The sequence below is a fragment of the Pholcus phalangioides genome, unplaced genomic scaffold (genome assembly GCF_987345545.1).
Source record: "Pholcus phalangioides strain wild (caught in Gottingen) unplaced genomic scaffold, Ppha-v1.0 ptg000004l_1, whole genome shotgun sequence".
NCBI lineage: Eukaryota > Metazoa > Arthropoda > Arachnida > Araneae > Pholcidae > Pholcus > Pholcus phalangioides.
Window position 1 is genome coordinate 38,782,792 of NW_028301597.1, and position 24,875 is coordinate 38,807,666.

A 24,875-nucleotide genomic window follows, 5' to 3' on the forward strand; every position below is an offset into this window, starting at 1 on the left:
AGTTTAATCCCGGCCTAATGCTTGTTTTGTGTTCTTATCTGTTTCCCACATTTTTAAGTGAAGATGGTGAACGCTTCAATTTCCATGTCATGTAAGTATACTAAGCTGAAAGTCTGCCAGCTGTCTGCGGAGAGAATTTTTCAAATGAGAGACTGGCACACATTCGCTCCTTGAAGTTGGAAAACAGCTGAATGACAACTTCAACTGAACACCAATATTCCATCAAACGGGTTCGAACCTAGATCCTCAGGATGAGATTATAGTACGATGCGAAGGTTGGAGAGCATTGCTCTCTCCAGATAACGATTAGGGGTCGACCAGGATAAGTGTGGCACAAAAAATTAAAGTCTAACTTCGACGCAACGCTGTGGGTAAACTAATAGAGCTGCAGAGAACATTTTTTTTTAAATTTTATTTCATCCATAAAATAATTGGCAAATAATTTTTAAAGTATCAGACTGATTGATTCTTTTGTCACTTTTCCTTGAAATGGTACTGGAATGAACTTCAATAACATTTTTTGATACAAAATGTCACAAAATGATAGAAACAATAATAAATTTCTGGCTACTTACATTTTTTATGAAAAAGTCATTTTTATGTCAAATTTAAAGCAAAAGTCATGTGATATTCCAAACGCGATTGCAAAAAATCATATGAATGGAATATTTTGTTATTTTCGCAATACATTCAGCTAGTAATGGACTAAAATTTAAAGGATTGTATGATATGCTCATAAGTTACACTCAAAGCTATTGATATAAGTGTAAATTTTTGGAAATTTCATTCTACATTTCGTCTATGAAACACTGTAATCAGACAAATATATTTGATAGGCCTTTGATTTTAGTTCATAAACCTCGGCGCAAAATATAAAGCAAAATGTTATATTAAAATTTAGTAATGATGCAATGAATAGATTTTCAGGAAGTATGTCTCAAACTCAAGTAACTTGTAAAAAATAGCATTCTTCATTAAACACGTTTAATGAAGGATGGCGGCTTCCTATATGAGTCGTACGAATCCATCTATTGTATGCCCATACTGAGTTGGCCTCTGACCTTGACGCGTGAAGGGAGGGTTTATTTTCGAAGGAGGGGAAACGGGGCAGGGGGGAAAGGGAAAAAAACTCGCTAAAATAGCGCAAAAAACGAAAACGGAAAATACTAACCTGTCCCTTTTCTCTGCGACCTTTTTACCGAAAGGAGGTAAATGAAATCGCCCATCGGGGCGTTCCATGACGTAGCCAGAGGCCAACTCAGCGTGGGTGTACAATACAGTCTGTTATAAATACACTTATATTGCGTCAGTGGTTTCACTTAATTTCAAAAAACAAACAATCTTATGGGTCGCAAAACTGATCTTGTTGTAGGTTTTGTGTCGTGGCTGAAAAGGATTAAGAACCCGTGAATTAAGTAGCAAGGAATTTCAAAAAGATCAACCAATTAAAAAAAATTAATTAACTCACTTTATATGAAGCAGTATTTTTTGTTCCCATTTCCTTGTTGTTCGCATGTTGATGAATAAAATAAAATTTTCTCTTGATTTTTCGACGATCGACGTTTCACCTTGTAAGTTATTTACCGAATCAAAAGAGAAAAGAATCGATTCGCTTCTGTGTGTGTGTGTGTGTGATGTGTGTGTGTGTTTAAAATAAAACCTTAGAAATATATATATACATATATTCGCATTCGCAAGAGGAAAAAATAAACTCGTGCGGGGAATTTGAAATTGCCAAAATTTCACGCGAAAAAGGAAAAAAAACAATGTACATTTTTTTTTTTTAAATTTTGAAAAGATAAATTGAATTTCTTATTTGAATTACAATCCAAATAAACAATCGTCGTCTACACTGTACCCCGTAAATTCGTAAATAGTTTAAAAATGCATTAAAAAATTGAATGGTGTATTTGAATGCCGTTTGGAAAAAATTTATTCTCGCCAAGGGCTGGGGCATTATTTTAGTGTAGAAAAAAAAAATCTATTTCAAATTTTTGTCGGTAGAGTACATTGTACGAAATTAAATCATAGGAAACATGAAAATCCGAGTCCTATGAAATATAAGGTTACGATTAGCAGCTAATTTCTTAGCTTCCTGTTGCTGACGCTTACAAAAGGTTTTCATACTGTGATATTGACATTGGTTGATGAAGTTGAACTATAGGTGAAGTTGTTTTACCTCGGCCACGAATCACCGACTGAAGCTTTACGAACGTTTCGGACACAGTAGAGATTGAAGCAAAGTTCACGTCAAATCACTCTCGCCGGACTGGTATACGGCGTCTTCTATCGACAAAAATGTAAACTTATTTTTTCAAAAAAAAAATCCCCTCGAGAATAACTTTTTCGCAAACCACATTCGAATACGCCAATTCCTTCACTTTTTATGAATTTTCAAACTATTTACAAATTTCTTCGACACCCTGTAGAATCAAGCATCGAGTTTTGGGTTTTAGATGGAATAGCGGATTCAGTTCTGTAATTGCATCGCCCTAAGGGGCCGTCTTGATGCTTTGAAAATTGCTCGAAGGACGTGCCAAACTTCGTGAGAGTTTGAGTTCCATCTTGCCCATGAGTTATTAAAAGATAATTATGCGGAAACAAATATCTAGAGTATATTCAGTGGAGAATTTCCCACGTTTTAGTAATTCTCGATGTAAGATATATGTATTGAAATCGATCCGATCCTAATTAGTAGTAAACAGAGTGTTCACCAGGAATCTTCAACCATCAGACATTGCGGACCTATAAATAATTTCTATGAAGCCCGACGGCCGACGCGTCATATTACGGTACCTGAATTCACCCAGTGGCGTCTTAAAGGATGGGAGTCAGAGGCGTATGCAGAAAGGTGCTCATTAGAACCCGTACCACCACCACCGTCGCAACCCACGAGCCAAATAAAAAAAAATTAATATATCGAGGAAAAAATGGAAATATCGAAGAAAATATACTTTATATGTGCCATATTAACCTATTTCTGTTAATTTAAATACTTTTTGAAGAGTGGTAACTCAAAATTTCTCGGGAAGAAAATTAATTTTTATGCCCCCCCCCCCCCCCTCCAGAGGTCGATCCCGGGTACGGATCCTATAGTTTAGATTTTGAAGTTAAATATGAATTCCCATCAAATCTGAGGAATTATTTTTTCAACAAATATAAATTTTAATTATTCTAAGGAATTATTTTTTCGATGAAATATTAATTTTCACCGATTCAGGAAATATTTATTCTATGAAAATATTTGAATTTTTCATTAATTGTGAAAAAATATTTTCTCTATGAAATGTAAATTCTCAGTAATTCTTAAATTATTTGCTCATTAAATTTTAACTTCACATTAGTTCTAACAAATTACTTTTTTTTATAAAGTACTAGCTATAATACCCGGCGCTGCCCGGTTTTTCTTCCATGAGGCTGTTTGGATCACATGATATCTCCCTCTTTCTTTGAGGGACATGCAAACCGTGTCTAAGTTAACCAATATGACGACTTCCTGAGCGACTTCATGAAATAAACAAATCTAGATTTACACAGAAACATAGAAACGAATGTATTTTTTTTCACTTTTTTTAAGGAGCGCTAGGTATTTCGATCCCCCCCCCCCTGAACTTTAATTTATCCATCTGCCTGTTTCAGCTTTCAAAAATGCTTAATTGAAGCTGTGAAATTTCTTCGATGTATTTTATGGGCCAATAATTAGTTTTAAAACATCCTAAACTATATGAATTTATGCAGTTGAATATTAATAGACAATACGGAGATATTAATTTTCATGCTTCAGAAGACATAAATAAATGGTTGAAATCAATGTTATTGCATGAATGTCTAACTCAAAAGTAGGTCCGGCTAATTACTTCATTTTTAATCTCCTGGGCTTCGTATATGTCTAAGCGACCTCAATATTTCAAAAATTGAGAACTCAATACAATTTTTAAAATTTTTGATGGGGCAGAAAATCCCACTAATTTCCGCATTTCTACAGTAAAATCGACAATTTTAGCACTGATTTCTATGAGGATCACCCTTTTCCTGACTTTCAAAGCAATGCTGATGATGATTATGACGTCTATTCAAAAAGCCTCATTACTGAGAGTATATTGAAAATGTGGCAAACCATTATAAAGGCATAAGCTATTATACATATACTAACAGGATTAAAGAAGTGACAAACCGTTGTAAAGGCATATACACGTCTGAAACGCATTGCTAGGGAACCACGGTAACCAAAGTAAACGTTCGGAAAGTGATTGTTGAGGCCCAAAAACCATTGTTGCCGGACAGTTTTTTGCCCATTTGGGGCATTTGCCCTGGTCTGACGAAACTTTAAAGTAGCCTATCGTTCAAGTCGGGTCCCATTTGGTATATATGCAAAATTTGGTGACGATCGATCTAAAATTGTAGATTCGTATAGAGAACATACACACACACACAGACACACACACAGAAAATCAATTTTATATATATAGAAGATGAAGTGTTTCACCCAGTTCTGCCCCCACGGTTGGCGTAAACCCATTAAAATGCACGTAAAAAAATTATTTATCAAGAAGTTTATTTTGAAAAATCAAAAATTTGCATTTGTCTTTCAAAAGAGTTATACATTTCACTTAAAAAAATAAGATCCTTCTCCTTTTACGACAATTTAACTTCTAATTACTTAAAAAAATCAAGTTATTTTTTGGACAGCTTTTCCTCAGCTAAATATATCAAGAAAAAACACATATTTTCTGGATGTTATGCGGAGTTGAACTCGGAAAGAAAAGTCATCAGGTCTCCGCCGGGACTGGAACCCAGCCCTCCCCCCTTACATTTCGGTTAAGCATGCAACCATCCACACCACTGGAGACGCTACCCTGCCTTTCTTATTTCACGCACTGTGGCGTGAGGTGCTGAAGTAGAGGCAGTAGTAGCCAAGGTCCGAGAGAGTCCCGGCGGAGACCCGATGACTTTTCTTTCCGAGTTTACCTCGGCATAAAATCCAGAAAATATATGTGCCCTTGATATTGGGCTGAGAAAAAGCCGTCTATCCCTACGGTCCTACCTGGGAGCCATTTGCTGAATTTAAGAGAGGCTACTAATGCCTCTACTTCCGCGCCTCATACCACAGTGCGTGAAATAAGGAAGGCAGGGTCGTATTTCCAGTGGTTGATGCTCGTCTTCCACTATGTGAAGGTTACCGTCTTTTTTTTCTTTCAAACCGAAGCACAACTCAGGTCTATCACCATCTATGGGCAATTTACTACCTAGTGAGTTGTGGCGGAAGTGCAATTGTGTGTGTGCACCAAACAGTCTGAGTGCGTATGTAGTGTTGTGTTTGATTTTTCAGGGCTGCCAACTATATTTCAGAAGTAAAGTGAGTGATGTGTTATGATTGAATTGCATTTGTACTATTTGTAGGTCTGTTGTGGGACTTTTTAAAGGGGAGATCGACTCACATTCGCGCCTTGAAGTTGGGAACCACAGAAAACCAACTTGAGCCGATGACCACTGTGGCGGAGGTTACCGTCTAGGTCCACGGGTTTGGAACATTAGAAACACAAGCTCTTTATCTGCCGTGCCTGGGGCGACAACTGATAATTGGCGCCTTTTATCGGTTTTTATCGCCTTCAATCCCACCTAACTCCTCTGGTTGGAAATTTTGGTTGGAAATCTCCGATCGGAAATGGTGCGCAGTAAAGGCGTGGTTTAGATGGTCTGCTGTGGTGTAGCATAGCTCACTAAACAATTAATGTGTCTAGTCGGCCATGGGTGTAGTAAGCAGAGTATCAGAGTATGGGGCTCTTACGATGAAGGTTGTGGGATCGAACCTCACTGTAACCATTCGGGCTTTTTCCCCCTTCCCAGTATGGCCCAACCAACACGAATAAAGGACTCATGTCCCGAAAAGGGTAGAGCCGGGGGTCTGACAGTGGTGTAGATGGTAGCATGCTTGCCCGCAATTGAAAAAAAGGCCTTGGTTCGAGTCTTGGTGGAAACCAGGAGACTTTACCTCGGCATAAAATCTAGAAAATAGTTGTTTCCTTAAATATAGTTATTTTTCTCATGTTTATTGCGAAAACCACATTTAAAAGTATCATCTTCCTCTGTATTCGAGCGTACTCTTCGCAAGCCCATTCTCTCTACAAATGCGGTGATGGATCCATTCCCCTCTTGATTTGAACACTTTGCACGATATTCATAACAGTATGATTTGTTCTGTGCATTGCAGAATATACAAGTTTCAGAATTTCCGTCTGGCACTCAGGAAACATAATGCCACAAATGTTTTCAGTGATGCCTCCAATTTTCTACTGAACGCGTTTAAAATGTAACTTGAAAAATAACGAATACACTCATGAATTTACGATTATTATTCTTTAAACACTTGGCCAAGCACGGCAGATAATCTAAAGCACGAAAAATTGAATTATTTCTACCTAAAAACTAAATTTATTTTTTCAAAAATCGCACAATAACCACCCCTTCCCCAATCTTAGTTCAAATTTTTCCAATCACTAGATTCGGAGGAAATGTCCTACTCAGTTTGTCCCGCCTGCTCGGAATTGCCCCACTTCTCCTAAAAATTTTCATTAATTCTGGAAATATTTCTTTCAATATTTCTGAAAATATTTTTCATTAATTATGAATTTCGTGAAGATAATTTTTCTATACAATCTGAAATTATTTCTTTAAACAATTATGAAATTATTTCTTTAAACAATTATGAAATTATTTCTTTAAACAATTATGAAATTATTTCTTTAAACAATTATGAAATTATTTCTTTAAACAATTATGAAATTATTTCTTTAAACAATTATGAAATTATTTCTTTAAACAATTATGAAATTATTTCTTTAAACAATTATGAAATTATTTCTTTAAACAATTATGAAATTATTTCTTATTAAGTCTGAAATTATTTCTCTCATCAGTTCTGAAATGTTTTCTAAAAGTAATTTTTAGAGCACTTGAAAAGCTTTGAGAGCCACGTGTGTCCCAGGAGACATGGGTTGACGTTCGCCGACCCCCTTTCCTTTAGAAAAGGGGAGAGAGAATGAATAAGAATAGAAATGTTTTTCCTGAGAATAAATAAGAGTAGAAATGTTTCTGTTGGAGTTGTTTAGGGGCACCCTGCAGCTCTAAGAGTTTATGTTTTAACAAAAACATTTGCATGTTTGTTTGTTTGTGCGTTCGCTAGAATTTGCATATAAATCCCCCTCTATAGTGATGAATGTATAGTAGGAACGTATTTTATTTTGCTCTCAATTCCTTTCTCGTCTCTTAATTAAGAGATTCACAAAGTTTCGCAGCTTTTTCATGAAAGGTTACAGCTAAAGCTCCGGACAGGCGAACTTTTTTATCTATGCACCCTTTATATATATCTGCATTCATTTCATGAATAAAAGAACTGCAGAGAATGTACACTAAATTCCTAAATAGTTTAAAAATTCGTAAAAGTTTAAGGAATCGGTTTATTTGAACGCGGTTAGTGAAAATGTTATACCTACGAAGATAGATGTTTTAGGAACAAGAAAAAAAATTTAGTTCCAATTTTTACCGGTAGATGACAATGCGCGAAATCCGGCACTAGCGATTGGACCCGAACCTTTCTTTGGCAACAAACAACAAATATGAATGATGTCTATTTGAAGATTCTGTGATAAATCCTCGTCCTAACTTAACCGCACGTTAGGAAAAGCAAGAAGAATAGGAAAGAAAAAAAATCAAAAAGAAAAGCAAACACGAAACAATAGATATGTAGATAAGAAAGTATATACAGTTGGATTCCTCTTTCCACCCTCTTCCTACGTGTTCTTTTTCGCCATGTACAATTAAAAATACATTATATGCTAGGAAAGAATCACTAACAGGAGTATAAAAGAAACGGGAAGGCAAAAAACTACTTCGGTTTATAACTTCCGAACTTGATCCGCTGGCTTTGAGTGAAATACTTTGTCGGAGATCAAAATTATAACCAATGTCAACATCACAATGAAAACCTTATGCAAACGCCAGTAACAGGAAAACTCAGAAATGAGTTTTAAATAATCAGAGAGAATGATTTGCTGATAAGGAATACAGTTTTTAATAAAAATACAGACCCCTCCCCCCACGATTATGCAGCCGATCCCGTCGGACACATTGATAGCCACTTTCATTAAAAACCGTACTGGGAAGGAACCGAGTTTCATTGATGAGAGCAATATCAATTTGATAATCGAAAAGTGTTTGAGTAAGTAAATGTTTGGAGCCTCTAAGACTATTAGCATTCCAGGCCATTACGATGAGTGACCTGGGAGGAGCATCAATTGTTTGAGCTATTGTTAGGCGTTATTAAAATAGTAATCGGAGCTGAAAGTGTTTGTTGAATTTTGTTATTGCCAATGTTGGCCTCTTCCATCAATAATCCAAACTGATTAATTAAATTTTCAGTGACCGTACAATTTTTTGCTGTGATGTTAGCGTTGGGGTAATCAAACCCCGCAAGGGTAAAAGGCTTATTATCCCTGGAGGGACAGAGCCTGGGTCGTGACTGGTTTGTCGGGGTAATCAAATGGTGCTTTTTTTGTCAAGGATATATATATATATATATATATATATATATATATATATATATATATATATATAGGATTTTGATCAGAAAAGTCCATATCCTCATTTGAGTAATATATTATATATTATATATTATACGCTATTAATCGTACATCCTGCATTATATATAGGACTGATTTGCCTATATACAGCCAGTCACTTCCGTGCAGTTCTCTCAATGGATAAAAATTTTAACTTGTCTTTGTTTGCCAGCATCAAAGAATTCCCCTTTATTAGAATTAGTTTTTCCACAAAGCGCATTCAATTATAAAAATAGTTCCAGTTTCTATAAATTTTTATACAATTTACAAATTTATGGGACACCCTATATATATACTATAATCTCACAAGAAATACTTTTCCGTAAAGGTACGAACACAGTTCCTGCTGATTTCCAATTCTGCAAATCAGCGCCGTTGCTAATTGGTTAAATACCTGAATTTCTAGTTTCTTAACCAATCAGCAACGGTACTGATCTGTGAAATCGGAAATTACCGTGCATTATGTTCGTACCCTAAGACTGAATTTTCTCCACAATATAATTATATCTAGCATAAATTTTGATGGAAAATTTATGAAAAAGCGGTTTTCTAAAGGCCTATAATCCGTCGCGTCGTTCGGATAATCTCGGTGATGAGCTATTTTTGTCTCGGATGCGGAAGTAGGTGTATCGTGATTCGTTAGAGTGATTTTAATCACGGATATCACGTGATACATTCGAGGAGAATAACAAAGTAGTATATATATATCAAGTTCAATAAGACTGAATTAAAGCCATAGGTGGAGATAGACTTGGAAGTCTGAATGGGGGGCACAGCCATTATTGCTGTGGGGGGGGGGGGGGGGGCCACGATGATGATGTTGTCAATTCATATATACATTTATACATTAGATCAGTTGACTCCACCTTTGACGCTGGGGAGGCGATGCCCCCCCCCCACGTCCCCCGTATATCCGCCCATGATTAAAGCATGTATACAATTAGAAATCTATCATATTTTATTATTTTTCATGTACAGGGTGCCGTAAAACTGGCAGGCTCCATTCGATAAACGAATAAAAGGTTTCACCGAAAGTTGAAACCAGTTTGTGCAGGTTTTTGCGAATTTTCTTCTATGACCATACCATGTTATTAATGCACATGTTGGATATTTCGAAAATATCGTGTTTTAGTTAGTTGTTCTTATTGGTTTTTTCCTGACTGCAGTGCCATCTGTATGTGATGAAAAAAGAACGGAAGCGATAAAAGTGCACCATTTGTTGCATTGTGCTTGCTTTTGAGAGAGTAAATTTTCTGTCAGAGTAAAATCTCAACATTAGTTGGAAATTTCCGCAACAGAGGACACTGCAGTCACTAAAGAAACAATGAAATATTTTGTAAATATCCGCCATCTGCAGCGACGTCACGATGCAGTCTTGGAATAAAATTCGTTGAAACCCGTGAAACCTCAGATGGGATGGCTTGAATTTCATTCAAATCGAAATTAGTTATCAACTTCATTAACAGATGGCACTACCGTCTAAAAAACGCAGTTACAGTATTTTCAATAGATCGGCTGAGACGTTCGCATGGATATTCTGCGAAATTGTTTGGAGACTGATCCATGTTGTTGCTGCAAATGGTAGATATTTTCAAAATATTGTATTTTTTAGACATTCCAACATCTGTGCCATCAGTTGGAAAAATTTCAACTGATTTTGAAATTGTGTGTGAGTCGAAAATACGGTATTAGGTCGTATCGAAAGATCTGAACGTATGGTACCTATTCATTCTTTCTGATACCGAGCATACTGTAAGATAACTATGGAAATTCTGAGGATTTTCTGTTGTGTATATTTTTTAAAGCATCAAAATAAACTTGTTATATTACACGGGGAAGTTTAAAGTCTGCTGAAATATCTAATCTGGTTTTTATGGTACTTCGGCGTATACTTCGAATGTTTTTTGCAGCTCTATTGAATATTGAATTTTAAGCACCAGATGTTACGGTGTATAAAAAATGGAGATAAATGCCCTCAAACTTCTATAAATATTTATGAAATTTATGACTGTAGTGATTTTTTTACGTCGATCAATAATTTGATGGATTCCCGAAGGTTTTAAATCCGAGAATTTCAGTCTGGAACGTGAGGATTAGAGTGGATGGAGAATGGCTTCGCCTTAAAGTTGGAAATACGAAGAAAACTCAAAATTGATTCTCAATACATGTGAGAGATTTCGATTATTCATGACATTGCAAATATGTTGTGCACCAAAAATTAGTAATTTCTCCATCAACTATATAAAAATTTTACTGGAAGCCTTGGTTGTGTGTTTTGTCACCTCACATTGACCATATGAACGCATCATTGCAGTCATTTGTTTCGCACTCTCATCAAAGGCCTTCGTGCGAAAAATCAACGAGCTGAAGTTATGCTCATAAAAGCACCATAGAGATAACCTTTTTGCCTCCAAAACCAGCTAAACTGGAAAATTTCGATAATACCAGAAAAATCACTTGCATAAGATTAAAAAAAAAGTAGCCAATTAGTAATCTTGGCCCTTACATCAAACGAAAGAAATAATTTGCGATTCAGCAAACAATATAAGGAAGAAAATTTTCTATAACTTCTGACTCATTATATTATTACTCTTCATATTTATACTCTGCTATACATGCGTACGTATAATACGTACAAAAGGCTCACTAGAAAAGAGGGTAATGCTTGGAAGAATGGAAGGAAATAGAGGAAGAGACTGACGGAGCACCAGATGGATAGAGGAGGTGTTGCAAAGCGCAGGAATGAAGCTATCACAACTGAGGCATGCTGTGAATGACAGACCAGCTTGGAGAGCCATGATCTATAAAGCAGGGCCACAACTGTAGGGGGGGGGCTGGACCCAAGGGGGACGAAAATTTCATTCTGAAACCTCTCCTTCAACATTACAAGGGGGCGTCTTTCCCCGGACAATTGGTACATTAGTACTGTTGCGATTAACAAGTTTTGTGGAGATTACAGACGAGATCGGTTTGGGAGTTGGAGAAAAGTTTCTGTGTTTCGCTAAGACGGATGAATGTACGTATATTAGAATGGAGATATATTTTGAAAGCGATTGGAGGGGGGCCCCATGAGAGGACACCCTGCTGCCACCTATCAAATGAAAGCATAAATACTCGTAGCATTTTCAAATAAAATTTGTTATTGATTTTAAACTGGTGTGCAGCATGAAAACTAAAAGTAAATGATACGAGTGCAAATTTTATATTTATTTGTGTTTTTATATTTGCCACAGTATTTCAGCTATTATTGTTCATGTGGTGGATATGAATAAATATATAAACGAACGGGACGGGCAATGGGATATTTTACTACAGACATTTCATTACGGTGTGTACATTTTTTGTTTAGTATATTGCAGTAGGAGTTCTGAAATAACTATAAAATGCTCCATTATCATAGACGGAAGAAAAAAGCTGCTGCCACCTATCAAATAAAAAGAAAGCTATTTGTTGTAATATTTCAACTAAAATTGACTGATATGGTCTTGAACCGGTGCGCTAACTTAAATCCGATTACCAGCGATTGAAGATTATCAATTGTTGCATTGTAAAGTGCTTGGATCGATACGTGCTCCTGCTCATACGCATCGTATAAATATGTTGTTCGACACAGTATTGTTGCTCCGATGAAGGAGGTTCTCAAAGTGCGTCTCTTTTGGGCAATTCGTCTGTTGTGACTTTAGATTTTTGTATTTTAGGCAACCCATATATACAAATTTTGTATGAATGGATTGCCTGAACTTATTTATGATGTAAGAGTTATGTGTGTTTCCTGTTTGAGAAATGCTGCAATCTTTCTTCTATATCAAAAGTGGAGGTGGTAAATGCCTAGATTTTCGTGTCGTGTTCAAAAATGACAATGTAGGGGGAATAACTTATCATGATTATCTCTCTATTTCTAATCGCATAATAGATTATTTATTATCATATGATTGCCTTTCTTTGTCTGTTATAGTATAACAAATGATCAGTTATCATGATCCTCTCTCTCTCTCTCTCTCTGATCACAGACGATTCTGAATCAAAATAATTTTGATCCCGGATATAACTTTAAGAAAATGTTTCTCAAAGTGTGTGTTGCATCTCGTAGGTGCGTCACGTTGAGCGGTAGATGATGATATGTGCCTATTGGGTGTTTCCAAGTTTTTATTTTTCTAAAAGATTCTGGGGTGACGGATATACTATTACTGAGGCACGGGAACCACGGGTGGGAAGAGTTTGAGAAACACTAGTATAAGAGTCTGGCACTTTAAACACTTGGGAAATACGGCTGAAGGATGTTAATTAGAGAGGGGGGCAGAGTAGACGCATATCTAGCCTATATATCAACTGTTTAGTATAAACTTCAACGAGAGTGGTTGTTTGTACCTCAGAGAAGATTCCGAATCTCCATTCCATTTGGCGAAATTGATTGGCTTATGTGTTGCAACTCCCGAATCCCAACTGAAGTAGGATTCGGAGAGAATCTCGAAATCTCTCTCTCATAGGAAAAACCTAATCAGTAACTCGCCGCATCTCAAGGATCAATCGATATTTATTATTATTTGCATCCACTATGTATGTATATCCACATCCATTCCAAACACGCCTCTCTTGCTAAGAGTGAGCAAAAAGTAACGGTTATCTACTATCTCTTTCATGCATTCCTCCTATGGAATTTGCCGCACGAATCTCTCAGGATTTCCAACTTTGAATATAATCAGTCTCACATGTAAGCGAAGCTCTTGCCACACGAATGAAAATAATAGAAGAAAAATAAATAAATGGATATGGGGGTGCCGCGATTATTTTCTTAGCTCCTGCGAAATCACGTAATAAGAAGGATCTGCTTGCTCAACACTTTGCTTGGCTAATCTGTTATAATCTCACTAACAAACACGGACAGTGAGTGGAGAAAAATATCGATCCACTGCATCTCGGGTTTTGGCCCTTGCACTTGCTCCTAGGTAGTGAGGGGGGTCTTTCCCGAAAGGCACTGTAAATGAGTTCTCCCAAAAGCGATTTGTCTCGCAATGTTTTCCAGTCTGGTAAGTTTGTGGTGATTATGGACTGACGGTTTAGTTTGTTCTATGCATCTGTACTTCTCTCGTTAAATGTACGTTTAAATGAATTTACACTCACAGTGAGTACCTATGCCTTGACCTAATCCACGAACGAATGGGACCGTTTTTTCAGACACTAATGACGGTATCTGCGGATTTTTTTATATTGGTTCTCAAGCAAGATCATATTTCATAAAAATTAAAAATAAATGAAAGATCGATCGCTGCTCCCCCGATCAGACTAGAGCACTATCAGCCTATTTCATGTGTGGTGCCGTGGCCTCGGACAAAGAAATTGACTCCAACCCCAATCCCCAACCAGACGTGTCAACCACGTTGTTCTCAGGATATCAGTTTAGTCAAAATGTGCAGGTTGTACAAATTTGTATGTACAGCGGTTATCTCTGAGAAACTGTTGACTTTGGAAACATTTTTTCAATTACAAGAAGTTTTAAAATGACGTGCAGTTACTCAAAATTTTTTTGAGAGGTGTTATACATAAAAAAATGAAGAAGTCCACTTTCTGTGCAGTTCCTCTGTTTGCCGAAACTTCCAAATATTGAAACCTAGATCCCAACTCCGTGTAGTCATTTGCAAAAAACATTGCAATAATTTAAATGCAATATTCATCCAGACATTAAATATATGAAACCACAATGTTTTGGCAGCTTATTAGCAAGTTTTTATTGGCTTAAAAATAGATATTTTCATGGACTGTACACGAATATAATGAACTCAAACAATTTTTTTTTATTCATAATAAATGGAAATTACATTTTTACACAATTACAGAATTTCGGCAACTTTGGATTTAATATACGTTCCGCAGTTTATGAACCACACCCTTAATCATTGGCAATAAATGCTGAAATCTTCAAAGTTAAATACCTCAAAACTTTGCGTTCAAAAATATGCAATTTTTCGGAAATTACTTCTCAAAGCCGCATTTACTTTTCACCAACTGGAAGTTCTAGCTCACTGAGTCTACATAAAAACTTAACTTTTCTATTATTTTTTTATGTATATGACCCTTTAAAACAGTAAGTTTAAGAAAACGAATGTCATTTGAGAACTTTTTTGTAATAGAAAGTATGCTCCTAAAGTCAACAGTTGCACTGATATACATATATAGACGGGGTGCAAACAACTTGGGAACAGCCTATATAGTCTAGATCAGTGTTCTTCAACCACTGGTCCGCGAACCGTTGCCGGTCCGCAAAACATTTCACCCAATTCATGTGTTGTCACTTTATAATTTTAGATTTAGTAAATACAATAAGGTCTATATATTGGGTTGTTTTCATTTCTGTTATAGCATAAGCATGTCGGCAAATCATTTCTCCCATTTATTTACTTTTTTTTTCAAGAGCGTAATTTATTTCTCTTATCTCTATTAGTTATGGCGCAATGTGCAAGTGAAGTTTCCTATTCATAGACCTATACCTGTGACTACGCAAGCTTCCAACGGATTTCTGTTGATATGCAAGTGCCTCTCCTGTACATTTCTAGAGATACAAACGTTTATACCTACGCTTCAAGAGATTCGCAACGCACACCTCCCATTCATTTTATAGGAGTACACAAGCTGCAACAAACATGTCTGTGGGTACGCTAATGTCTACGCATTTTAGTATGGTAGCCTCCTGAGTATTCGTAGGGGTACGCAAGCCTCCTACATTTCCAGGGAATACTTAGAGCGTGAAATTTTGGGAACCACTGGTTTAGATTCTAGAGAAAACCAAATATTTCAATGAAAAATTTCTTCTACAACAGGGGCAGTCCCGTCATTTGGGGGGGGGGGGTCGGGGGGGCCGTTGCCGTCCCTGGCTTTTGAAAATACACTAAAAACGGTATGTTTATATATAGTATGCATCAAAAGAGTAATTGACAAAAACCAGATTTATGTAAAAATTTCAAAAGTTAGAGTATAGTGCTAAAAAAGGCTGATTTACACACATAACTCGAAATTATAAATAAGATATTATGAAAAGGCGAAAAAATGAGAAGATTGAAAAATTGGAAAAAAAGTAAAAATATGGATCAATGAGGAGGTCGTTCTCAAGGGGGGAACCCCCCACATTGCTCCAAACTGCAAAAATGTTTCTACTGATGGTAAGCCAAATAGGCATAAAATTACCATCAGTTCCCACGACATTTTTGCGAAGAACAAGCTTTGCAAGTCAAAAGGCAAATATGAGAACATACAATTATAACCAAAAAAATATGAAAATAAAATTAGTAACACAATATAAAAAAATATATATACGCAAAGTGTTTTAAAAATTGAGTAAATGAGAAAAATTGAAGAGTGAAGAAAACATACCAAGAGTTAGACATTTCAAAACATGCCGCCTGAATTAGCAATTAAAACTGCACCCACGTTTTAGTAATTGCTGATTGCTAATTAAGGTAGCAATCAGCTACGGAACATGTAACGGAGTACATGTTCTTTGCCCCCTCCTCCCCCCACCTGAAAAAGTTGAAATGACGGTCCTGAACAGGGGCTCTTGACTCTCAAGCCAATGAGTCGCAAGCCACGGACCACATTATCGAAGGATATTCAGCACAATGATCCCTGATAATCAGCACAATGATCTCTGATAATCAGCACAATGATCTCTGATAATCAGCACAATGATCTCTGATAATCAGCACGATTTTTTTTCATTTAAGCTCACGGACCCCCCTGAACCCTCAATGGGTCCTTAGACCCATGGTTCTTGAACCACCGTTCCTGTAAATTTTCTGAGCTTTCTAATCATCAGAATTCCTTCAGAAGACTTACATGTGAATAGCATAATGATGTTTTTAATTCCGAGTTAAATTATGACATGGGGGGGAGGAGCTCTTTAAAAGCATGACCCTATATCCAACCTACTCCCGATAACTCAAAAGATTTAATATTTATAAAATATCAATATTCATTATTATATTTATGATCATAATCAATGTTTGTATTGATATTTACATTGTTCTCATCAATATCTATTCATAGGACTCCATAAACCTCGAATCCCTGGGTTTGCCTAGGTCATAAGACGGCCTTTGGGAAACGTATATTTTTATTGATTTTCCTATCAACCTATTCTTCTCTTTAAAAGAATGATAATAATTTTTTCCCCCCTCAAAATAACTGTGCGGCCATTTTTTTCGAGTGGAAATACGTGGTGACGGCAGTGTCACTTCTATTTTTCCCCCGAATTAGACACGCTCGAATTCACGTAAAACAAATACTGTACTACCAATCTATGCGGTACGGCCTGCTTCTTACTTCTCGAGATACTGCTGCTGCCAATAGGGCTGGAAATTTAGAATATTTAGTTTTGTTTTTGACACTGGATCACGAACACATTTTTATCGACATTCCGCTCCATGTATTCTGCGCATCACTTATTCTCATCGTGCACTTTGATAACGATGACGGACAAAAAATAATTTCAAACAATAAATTCAAAACAATGAGCCTTGATACTTACAACACAAGAGAAGGGGAAAAGAAACACTGAATAAATTTGCCTCTGTGTAATATAAATATAACATATCACGCTTACAGCGTGTTCTAAAATAGACTGACGGGGGTTTTTTTTTATGGAATCGTTGATAGTGGCTTTAATCAGTGTTCTTCAAATGCTCGATCCGCAAATTATTTATCATGTTTATATATAATAATATATCATCCTGTTTATGCAAATACATTTTATGGGCATTATATAATATTTTATCAAGTATATACTATATTGTTTATAATTTTTGTAAGGGCATTGTTTATTGCGTTGCTGTATTTCAGAAATATATGACATTCATATTTGTTATGGCCATAGTTTTTTCAGCCACCTGATTGAGCATTTTGCCCGTTGTGGAATTGTATTTGTATTTATATTTATTTTGCGGGTAAATAAATTGTTTCTCGTACTTGTGTATCTTTTGCCTGTCTGCAAATTGTTTAATTATTTTACTATTTCCTTTTTTTTTATTATTTTCAATTTTTTTTCTGTGGTCCGCAAATTGTTTTCTCTTACTTGTGTATTTTTGCCTGTCTGAAAATTATTTCTCCTGGTTTTACCGCCTCTTTTGCTGGTTCGTAAATTGTCTTCTCCCATTTGTATATTTTTATGTGTCTCAAATTTATTTCCTAGACTGTGCGATCGCGTGGGAATCGTACTAGACTCTCATCGTGGAGATCGAGGTTCGAATTCCGTTAGTGGTGCAGTGGTGTTCGACTGAATTTTTCTGAGGTTTTCTGACTTCGAAGCGGTCTCTCATTTGAAAAAAATTCCGTCGCCAGAGATGAGACAGACCTTCAACATGCTTTTTACATAACACGAAATTTCAGGCATTTGCTAATTTCACTTCAAAATATGGAAGCCAGATGTCAGCACCAGAAGATCACGAACAATCGTAACTCTGACAATATAAGTTAGGGCCCCAACATATATATGCACACACAGCACGTTCATGCGTGTAACCAATTCGTTAGAAATTCCCCCAGAGCAATGTTTATATGCTAGGTGTGTTTACGGTTCAGTAGCAGTGTAGCATAGTATGAATACCTAGCGCATTTTTCGCGGTAACACCTGCGCACCGGTGAAAATAGTTGAACAGTTTCGCGGACTGGTGGAAATGAGAGAAATAATTCACGGACCGGCACAAATAAATATGTTCAATAATTTGCAGATCGGCAAAAAATTAATAAAAATGGGAAAATTAATTTGCTGACAGTAAAAAGATGAATATGGAGAAATGATTTGCAGACAGGCAAATGTGCAAAAAGTTCAACAAATTTAGAGAGAGTATTTTTTTAAATCTCGAATTACGGGTACCGGCTACATAGGTTAGAAGAATTTTTTTGCAGATCGGAGAAAGTTCCAAGGACCGGCACCGGTCCGCAGACCAAATGTTGAAGAACACTGGTCTACAGTATTCGATGGATATCAACCCATGTGGTTTCTGATCATGGGGCATTTTAAAAGATACGCGGTGTATCCATGGAATTGCATAAGAGATCAAGGAGGTACGGAGCGTGCCTTTGTTGTACCGATTCTCAGTTGATTTGTATAAAGAACATACATACTTTCACATTTATATATAAGATATATAAAGAGTGGAGGTGTATAAAAAATAACGAATGCACGAAGATATATTCGAACAAGATCTTAATTTTAATCTTCGAGCTGAATGACATCCCGATGTCGTCATTCGAACGAAGTTTTGGCGTCGAACCTTTTAAAGAACGCTGCTGCTATATTGTAATATACTTAGAAACTGCGGGTAGAAAGAGAATTGCGTTTGCGCTAGAACCTAGTTACACGCTTCGTATAGTCACTTCACCGTGAAGACATTCCCCAGCACATTGCGTATGTGAGTGATCCTATTCAAGCGTCAGGAGAAGGTATTAAGTATGTCGCGTAACAACGGAACCCGTTCCTCTGAAAGGGACGTTGATTTTCGGAGAGACGACCGAGAGATTTCCCGGGATTTGTTCCTGCTTATTTTATTGTATTTATTATTGTTCTCACGTCGCCCGTGAATGACGTCTTCCTCTTCGGTCATTATTCCTTCCAGAGTATTTACGCTTTCGCGTCAAGGTGGAGCATAAAATTCTATGTGCCGTGTTTCAAAACATGTGGCTGTTATCGCGGAAAGTTTTGTGTATTTTCTGTGAATAACAAGCGTCACATGCACGGTGGATGTTGAGCACGAGGTTATGTCATATTAAGTGGTATACGACTTCGGTTTTAACGAGGAAAGAGGCGAAAAGAATGACGGGACTCACTTTGGAAGACATTAATTGTTCGACCGAACTAATTACAAAGCCCCGAAAACTTTATGCTGTTTAATTATAACTGCCCCGACAATTTAAAGCAAATAGGAAGCGTTTATCGGTCCAATAAAGCTTCAACAAAAATCGTCTTCAGCTTGTCAACAGTAGAATAATGTAGTGGATATTCTAACTAGTAAACTATCCGTAGTAGGAATAAGAGGCGATAAACAGAATAATAAGTTTGTAACCTATTTTGGTACGGTTACAACATAGGTTGTAACCTAAAATACAGGTTTGTAACCATTGCTATATAATACACAGCAGGCTGTTTAAACTAATGAATACATAAGCACATTTGAAGAGGTTAAGAAGTCTTGCCACAAGGATATGTTCTGGCTATTTATTGGTTATAATTTATATCAGTGATTTTTATAAATTGAAGCTAAATGGAAAATTGATATGTTTTACTGATAATGCAGTGCTGTTCTAAAACGAACCTCTACTTTTCTTACGAGACTCGTAAAACAAAGTGGAAGAGAACATCATTGAAATCAATTTATGGCCAACCAAACATAAACCGAAACTAAACTTACAAAAAATTTAAATACCTGGTTTAAAAGTCAGAAACATAAACGCTAACACAGACATCTGCATTAAAATGTGTAGCCACTGCCACTGTCAAATACAGGGTGATCAGCGAATAAGCCCTTATTTCAAAATTAAATATCTCTACAACAAAGATCAATAGAATTACGCGGTAAACGGTACGTTTATTAGCAAAACTGTAAGAATGTTGTACAGAAATTTCGAAAATTTAGTTTTTTTTTCTACAGTTTTGCTAATAAACGTACCGTTTACCGCATAATTCGATCTTTGTTGTAGAGATATTTAATTTTGAAATAAGGGCTTATTCGCTGATCACCCTGTAATTACTCAGTGCAATTGTCAAGAAATAAATACAGTGTCTGAATATGATTATCTGGGTGCATAATTCAAAATAACTTGAAATGGACAATACATTCTGAGAAAATAATTAAAAAACGAAAAGAATTTTTAAAGCCGCTATGTACAAATTTTGATTTATTGTCGACAAAAAAATCCCTCAAAGGTGTATTCAATGCTTAAATATATTCAATAGTGAATTATGGAATTGTGGTTTGGGGAGAGCATCTGATAGCAACAATCGCATACAACTGAAAAATATATACAATAAAATAAGGTCCCCAATAACAAAAAATCGGGTTATAGAATCTCTCTCTCAGTGATGTAAGTCAATAATACTAATTTAGAAAAAAGATTTTACTAGAATTTTTTTGCCATAGAGTGCCATGTTAAAATGTTTACAATTTCACAATCTAGTGTGCTGGAAATATCCCCCCAAAAAAGCCCGGTCGGGCACCTAACTTGATAATGCCCAATAATAGATGCCCGAATCTCAAAATTTTACATGACCGATAAACGTTATCACTGGAATAACTTGGAAAAAAAATTAAAAATTGATTTTTTTTTTGCATAAAAAATATCGAAAGAGAATTTTTTTGTATCAAAATTTTGAAAAAAAATTCGAAACATCCAAAGGAAAATGTGATCACCAATTAAAAAATTAAAAAAAAAATTGTTAAACCGCTTATTATAATATTTTGCGCTGTTAGCGTCTCAATTGAAATAGCAAGTTACAACTCACCTCGCTTATACGATATAGCCTACGCCCGGTACGGGACCGCGGACTGCGTTATTCCATCCTATACATAGGATTTCAACATGGGGTTACGTTCATTGGCCAGACCATCTCCACCGTCTTCCATCTTTGAACAAAATAAAACGCTCACAAATCATCGCTCCAAGTTACGACTACTCGTTGGAAAAAAGTGTGGTAGGGAAGGAGTATGTGTGTATATGGCCATAGAGCAATGAAATGACGTTACAGTTTTGCTGAGAAATGGCAGGTGAGTCAGCCTGGTATTTCAAGAAAAACTAGCTAATCCCTGTTCCCCACCATGCTATTTTTAACGATTCCCGAGATATCTTTTGTAAGCAAGCCTGTTTTTATGTTCAAAGATAGACAACGATGATTTCGCTCTCCTGTATAGGCACCTCGGGTTCAACATGAGTTCCCATACTGCAATTCCACCTTAATTCTTCGCCAAATTCTGCTATTAGTAGTTACTATGCTGGTATGAAAAACCAGTTTAGGCATCGCAGACTGTTCATACAGTTGAGAAAATTCAAGTCAAAGCAGACAATTTTTTTCTTAATAGAGAACTTACAGCTCCTCAAATTTTGCCATCAGCACATGTCGCACATGTCTAAATACGACCATGCGCAATAGACACGATGTGTATTTAGACATGTGCAACATGTGCTGATGGCAAAATTGTATTTGATGAATTGCCCTTTAAATTCGTTGATTATTGCATGGAAATAAAATGTTAAATAATATATAAAACTCACTTCTGTACCCGCTTTTGTCTTTCTCGTACTGTAAGAAAGCATTCAGTTCGTCCTCCCCGGGATTTTCCGACAGCTTGTGCTTTCTGATCATGTAGTTACCTTCAGGCCCCCACGTAACCTCGTGCAGGGCCTGAAACGCGAGCATGCAGTGATGGTCTTTCGTGACGTCCGTGCGGCCGTTCGTCTGATACAGTATGACGTAATGATTCCAGTTGAACTCCTTACGCACCTCATTGATCGCGACGGCCATCCCCTTGAAAGAATATCCCGTACTGACCAGCATGTAATACTCGGCTTTTTCGTGAGTCCTATTCTCACGTGAGAATTCATGGGCGTGGGCTCCGGCAGTCACCAGCGGGATATTCAGGAACTTCAGGAATCTCGCGATGATGGCGAGAGGATAATCGCACACCGGTCCCAGCATCAAATTCAACGGGGACTCGAAGAAAGCCTTCAGGGCTTCCCAGGGACCCGTCACCGAATCGCACTTCGTATCCAGGTATTTGAACGAGAATTTCCATCCTGGTAGGAGACCTAATTGCTCCACTCTCTTGACCGCGAGCTCTATACCGGGTTTGACATTTTCAATACTCGACAAGTACTTGCATTCTTCCGGTAGCAACACGGCCACGAACACCGTGTATGGAGTTTGTGCTCTTCCGATCAACTTGGACGTGAAGCAGCTGGTACCAGTTATTATCGAAAGTGCAGTCGATATGAGGCAAATCACGATCATGTTGTAAAGCTGGGCATCTCATGTTGTGCACCGATTAGACTCGAGAGTCGAAGAAACTCCTTCTCAGAATCTCACCACAAATACGAAAATCAATCGATTTCTCACTTCCTTATAGAACTTCCGTGTGTGTTTTGATTACGCATGTAAATATATTTAAAGAATCTTTTAAGGATAGAATCCGACATGAAAAGAAACCGAGACAACTTGTTCATTAATGTCGCTGTAAATGGAAACTTATCTCATAGTGATCTCTTTCGGCCGGTTGCGGTTTCCTCTTCCATCCGCTTGTAGCTGACATCTCTTTCCTGTTTCCTAAGGAAAGTGACACTGTCAAAGCTTTTATTGTTATCTGTGGTTCACAGTCAGCCATGTACGAATCTTACACAGAGAGTAACATACTTTCCCATAAATTCATAAATTCATATTTCAGTAGATTGAAGTTTCTAAAAATCAGGTCGGATATTTGGGGGGGGGGGGGGGAACAGATTTCGAGAAATATACCGCCATCTATCGGTGATAATATGTAGTCAAGTAGATGCAGGGCCGTAATTAGGATTTTTGCCGTTCTGGGCAAACATGATTTTGAAATCCCCACAAATTTAAAGTTCAATAACTTAATGGTGTTCTTTGTGTTTTCCCCGTAAAACTTTCTGCCCCTATATTGTTCTTCCCGGGACAATCACCCTCTCTGCTTTCCCCCCCCCCCCAGTTCAACCCCTGAGTACATGTACTACAGTCGAATCCCGTTTTAACGAATACCGTTATAGCGAAAATCTCGTTTTTTTTTCTCGCCCACCCTGTATTTTATAATGCGTGCAGGGTGTTAATAATGCGGATTTTTTTTTTAAATTTGCGAATAGAAGGTAAATATTAGAAATATGTAAAACATTCTATTGGTGTAGGACAGAATGTACAATACAAAATATGTATATCAAATTTGAAATAAATCAGTGATTAAATAATATTTTTAATATTATAATTTAATGTTATTAAATAATAATTTTAAATTGATAGCATTTACTTATACGTCCTACCTGAATACCCTTAGGGGTGGGACAGGGGTGTGTTGATTCATTACCTATACGTCCCGTCTTACGGGACGGGAGCATTCTCTCCGTTCTTGCGGAATATTGTTCGGCTGTCCTCTTATTTTCGTTAAATTGTTCAGTTCCTCAGTCTATTTTGAGTTCAAAAATTGTTTTTATTTTTTAAATATTTTTCTGCTACAGTACGGGTTTTCACCATGTTAAAGGGCTGGAGACCTTTAAATTTGAATGGAACTGACAACTGAATGCTGATAACCAGAATGACATCCAATGAAAACAGACGAGTCAATTAAAATGCATCGTTAAATCGAAACAATATGCGGTGTAAAACAAAGTGGTTTCCAACTTAATAATAATACAAAATAAATCCACCATTTTCCCACATGCATCTATTAATCACTTTTTGGGAAACTAATCACACAGCGATTCGGAATAATTCAAAGAGGTCTCTTGAATCATGTTCCCATTCCCTATGAGAACTTTAGAAAAAAATCACAAAAGCGCGATTCGTCCTATTATACAATTTTATAATATATGCGAAAAATATTATTATTTGTTTTGGGAAGGAAAACTCCACTCACTCGGATGTAATTAGCGCGCTGTTTAATTAGTCGAAGAAACATCAACTTTTCACGCATCGAGATCTGCCTCTGCGAAGTTAGGAGATAATTAAGAGAGAGTTTCTTCTGTGTGTTACGTCTTTCTTGTCTGTCTTTGATGCGCGAAATTCGTGGGAAGTTTTCTTGAAGTTTATAAGGAACACGATGGCAACGAGTTGCATCAAAGGCACATGAAATCAATACGATCTCCAAGAATATTTTTTCAATTTTTCTTATATTCTATTCATCCTTTGAGAATATTTCAGATAGTACACATGCACATCGGGTTACAGGGGACGGTTGATGGGACCTTTATCTCATCAACCGCCCATCATAGAGATGTGATTTCAATTTAAAAAATGCTCAAAAGGCTTTCAAAAATTACCCTGTACTAATTTTCAAAATAAAAATACACTCACACACACACTGTGGCACAAAATAAAAATAAAAAAGCGAAATTTTATAAGGTCCATTTTTCCTCTTACTTCCAATTAAAAAGTTGTTGCTGTGTATCTCCTGATGCCAACACAAAAAATTCCATGTTTCTGAGTACAATATTCGCTAAGATATTTCAGTTCAAAAACCAAAGAAAAGTTATGAAAGAACAGCAAAAAAAACTAAT

General features: G+C 36.7%; 1 protein-coding gene across 2 annotated transcripts in view; it reads right to left on the minus strand.

Annotated features, from left to right (window-relative positions):
• LOC149087388 (atrial natriuretic peptide receptor 1-like) overlaps window positions 1-22,853 on the minus strand; it is a 435,567-nt gene extending 412,714 nt beyond the window's left edge. The window contains exon 1 of one of the 2 annotated variants that reach the window (XM_089231469.1): window positions 21,873-22,853. In XM_089231469.1, coding sequence (XP_089087595.1) covers window positions 21,873-22,608 — 736 coding nt within the window. In that variant the 5' untranslated portion in view covers window positions 22,609-22,853. The remainder of the gene's footprint in view (window positions 1-21,872) is intronic. The other variant, XM_089231468.1, reaches the window with a different exon arrangement.
• Between the last annotated feature and the right edge of the window lie 2,022 nt (window positions 22,854-24,875).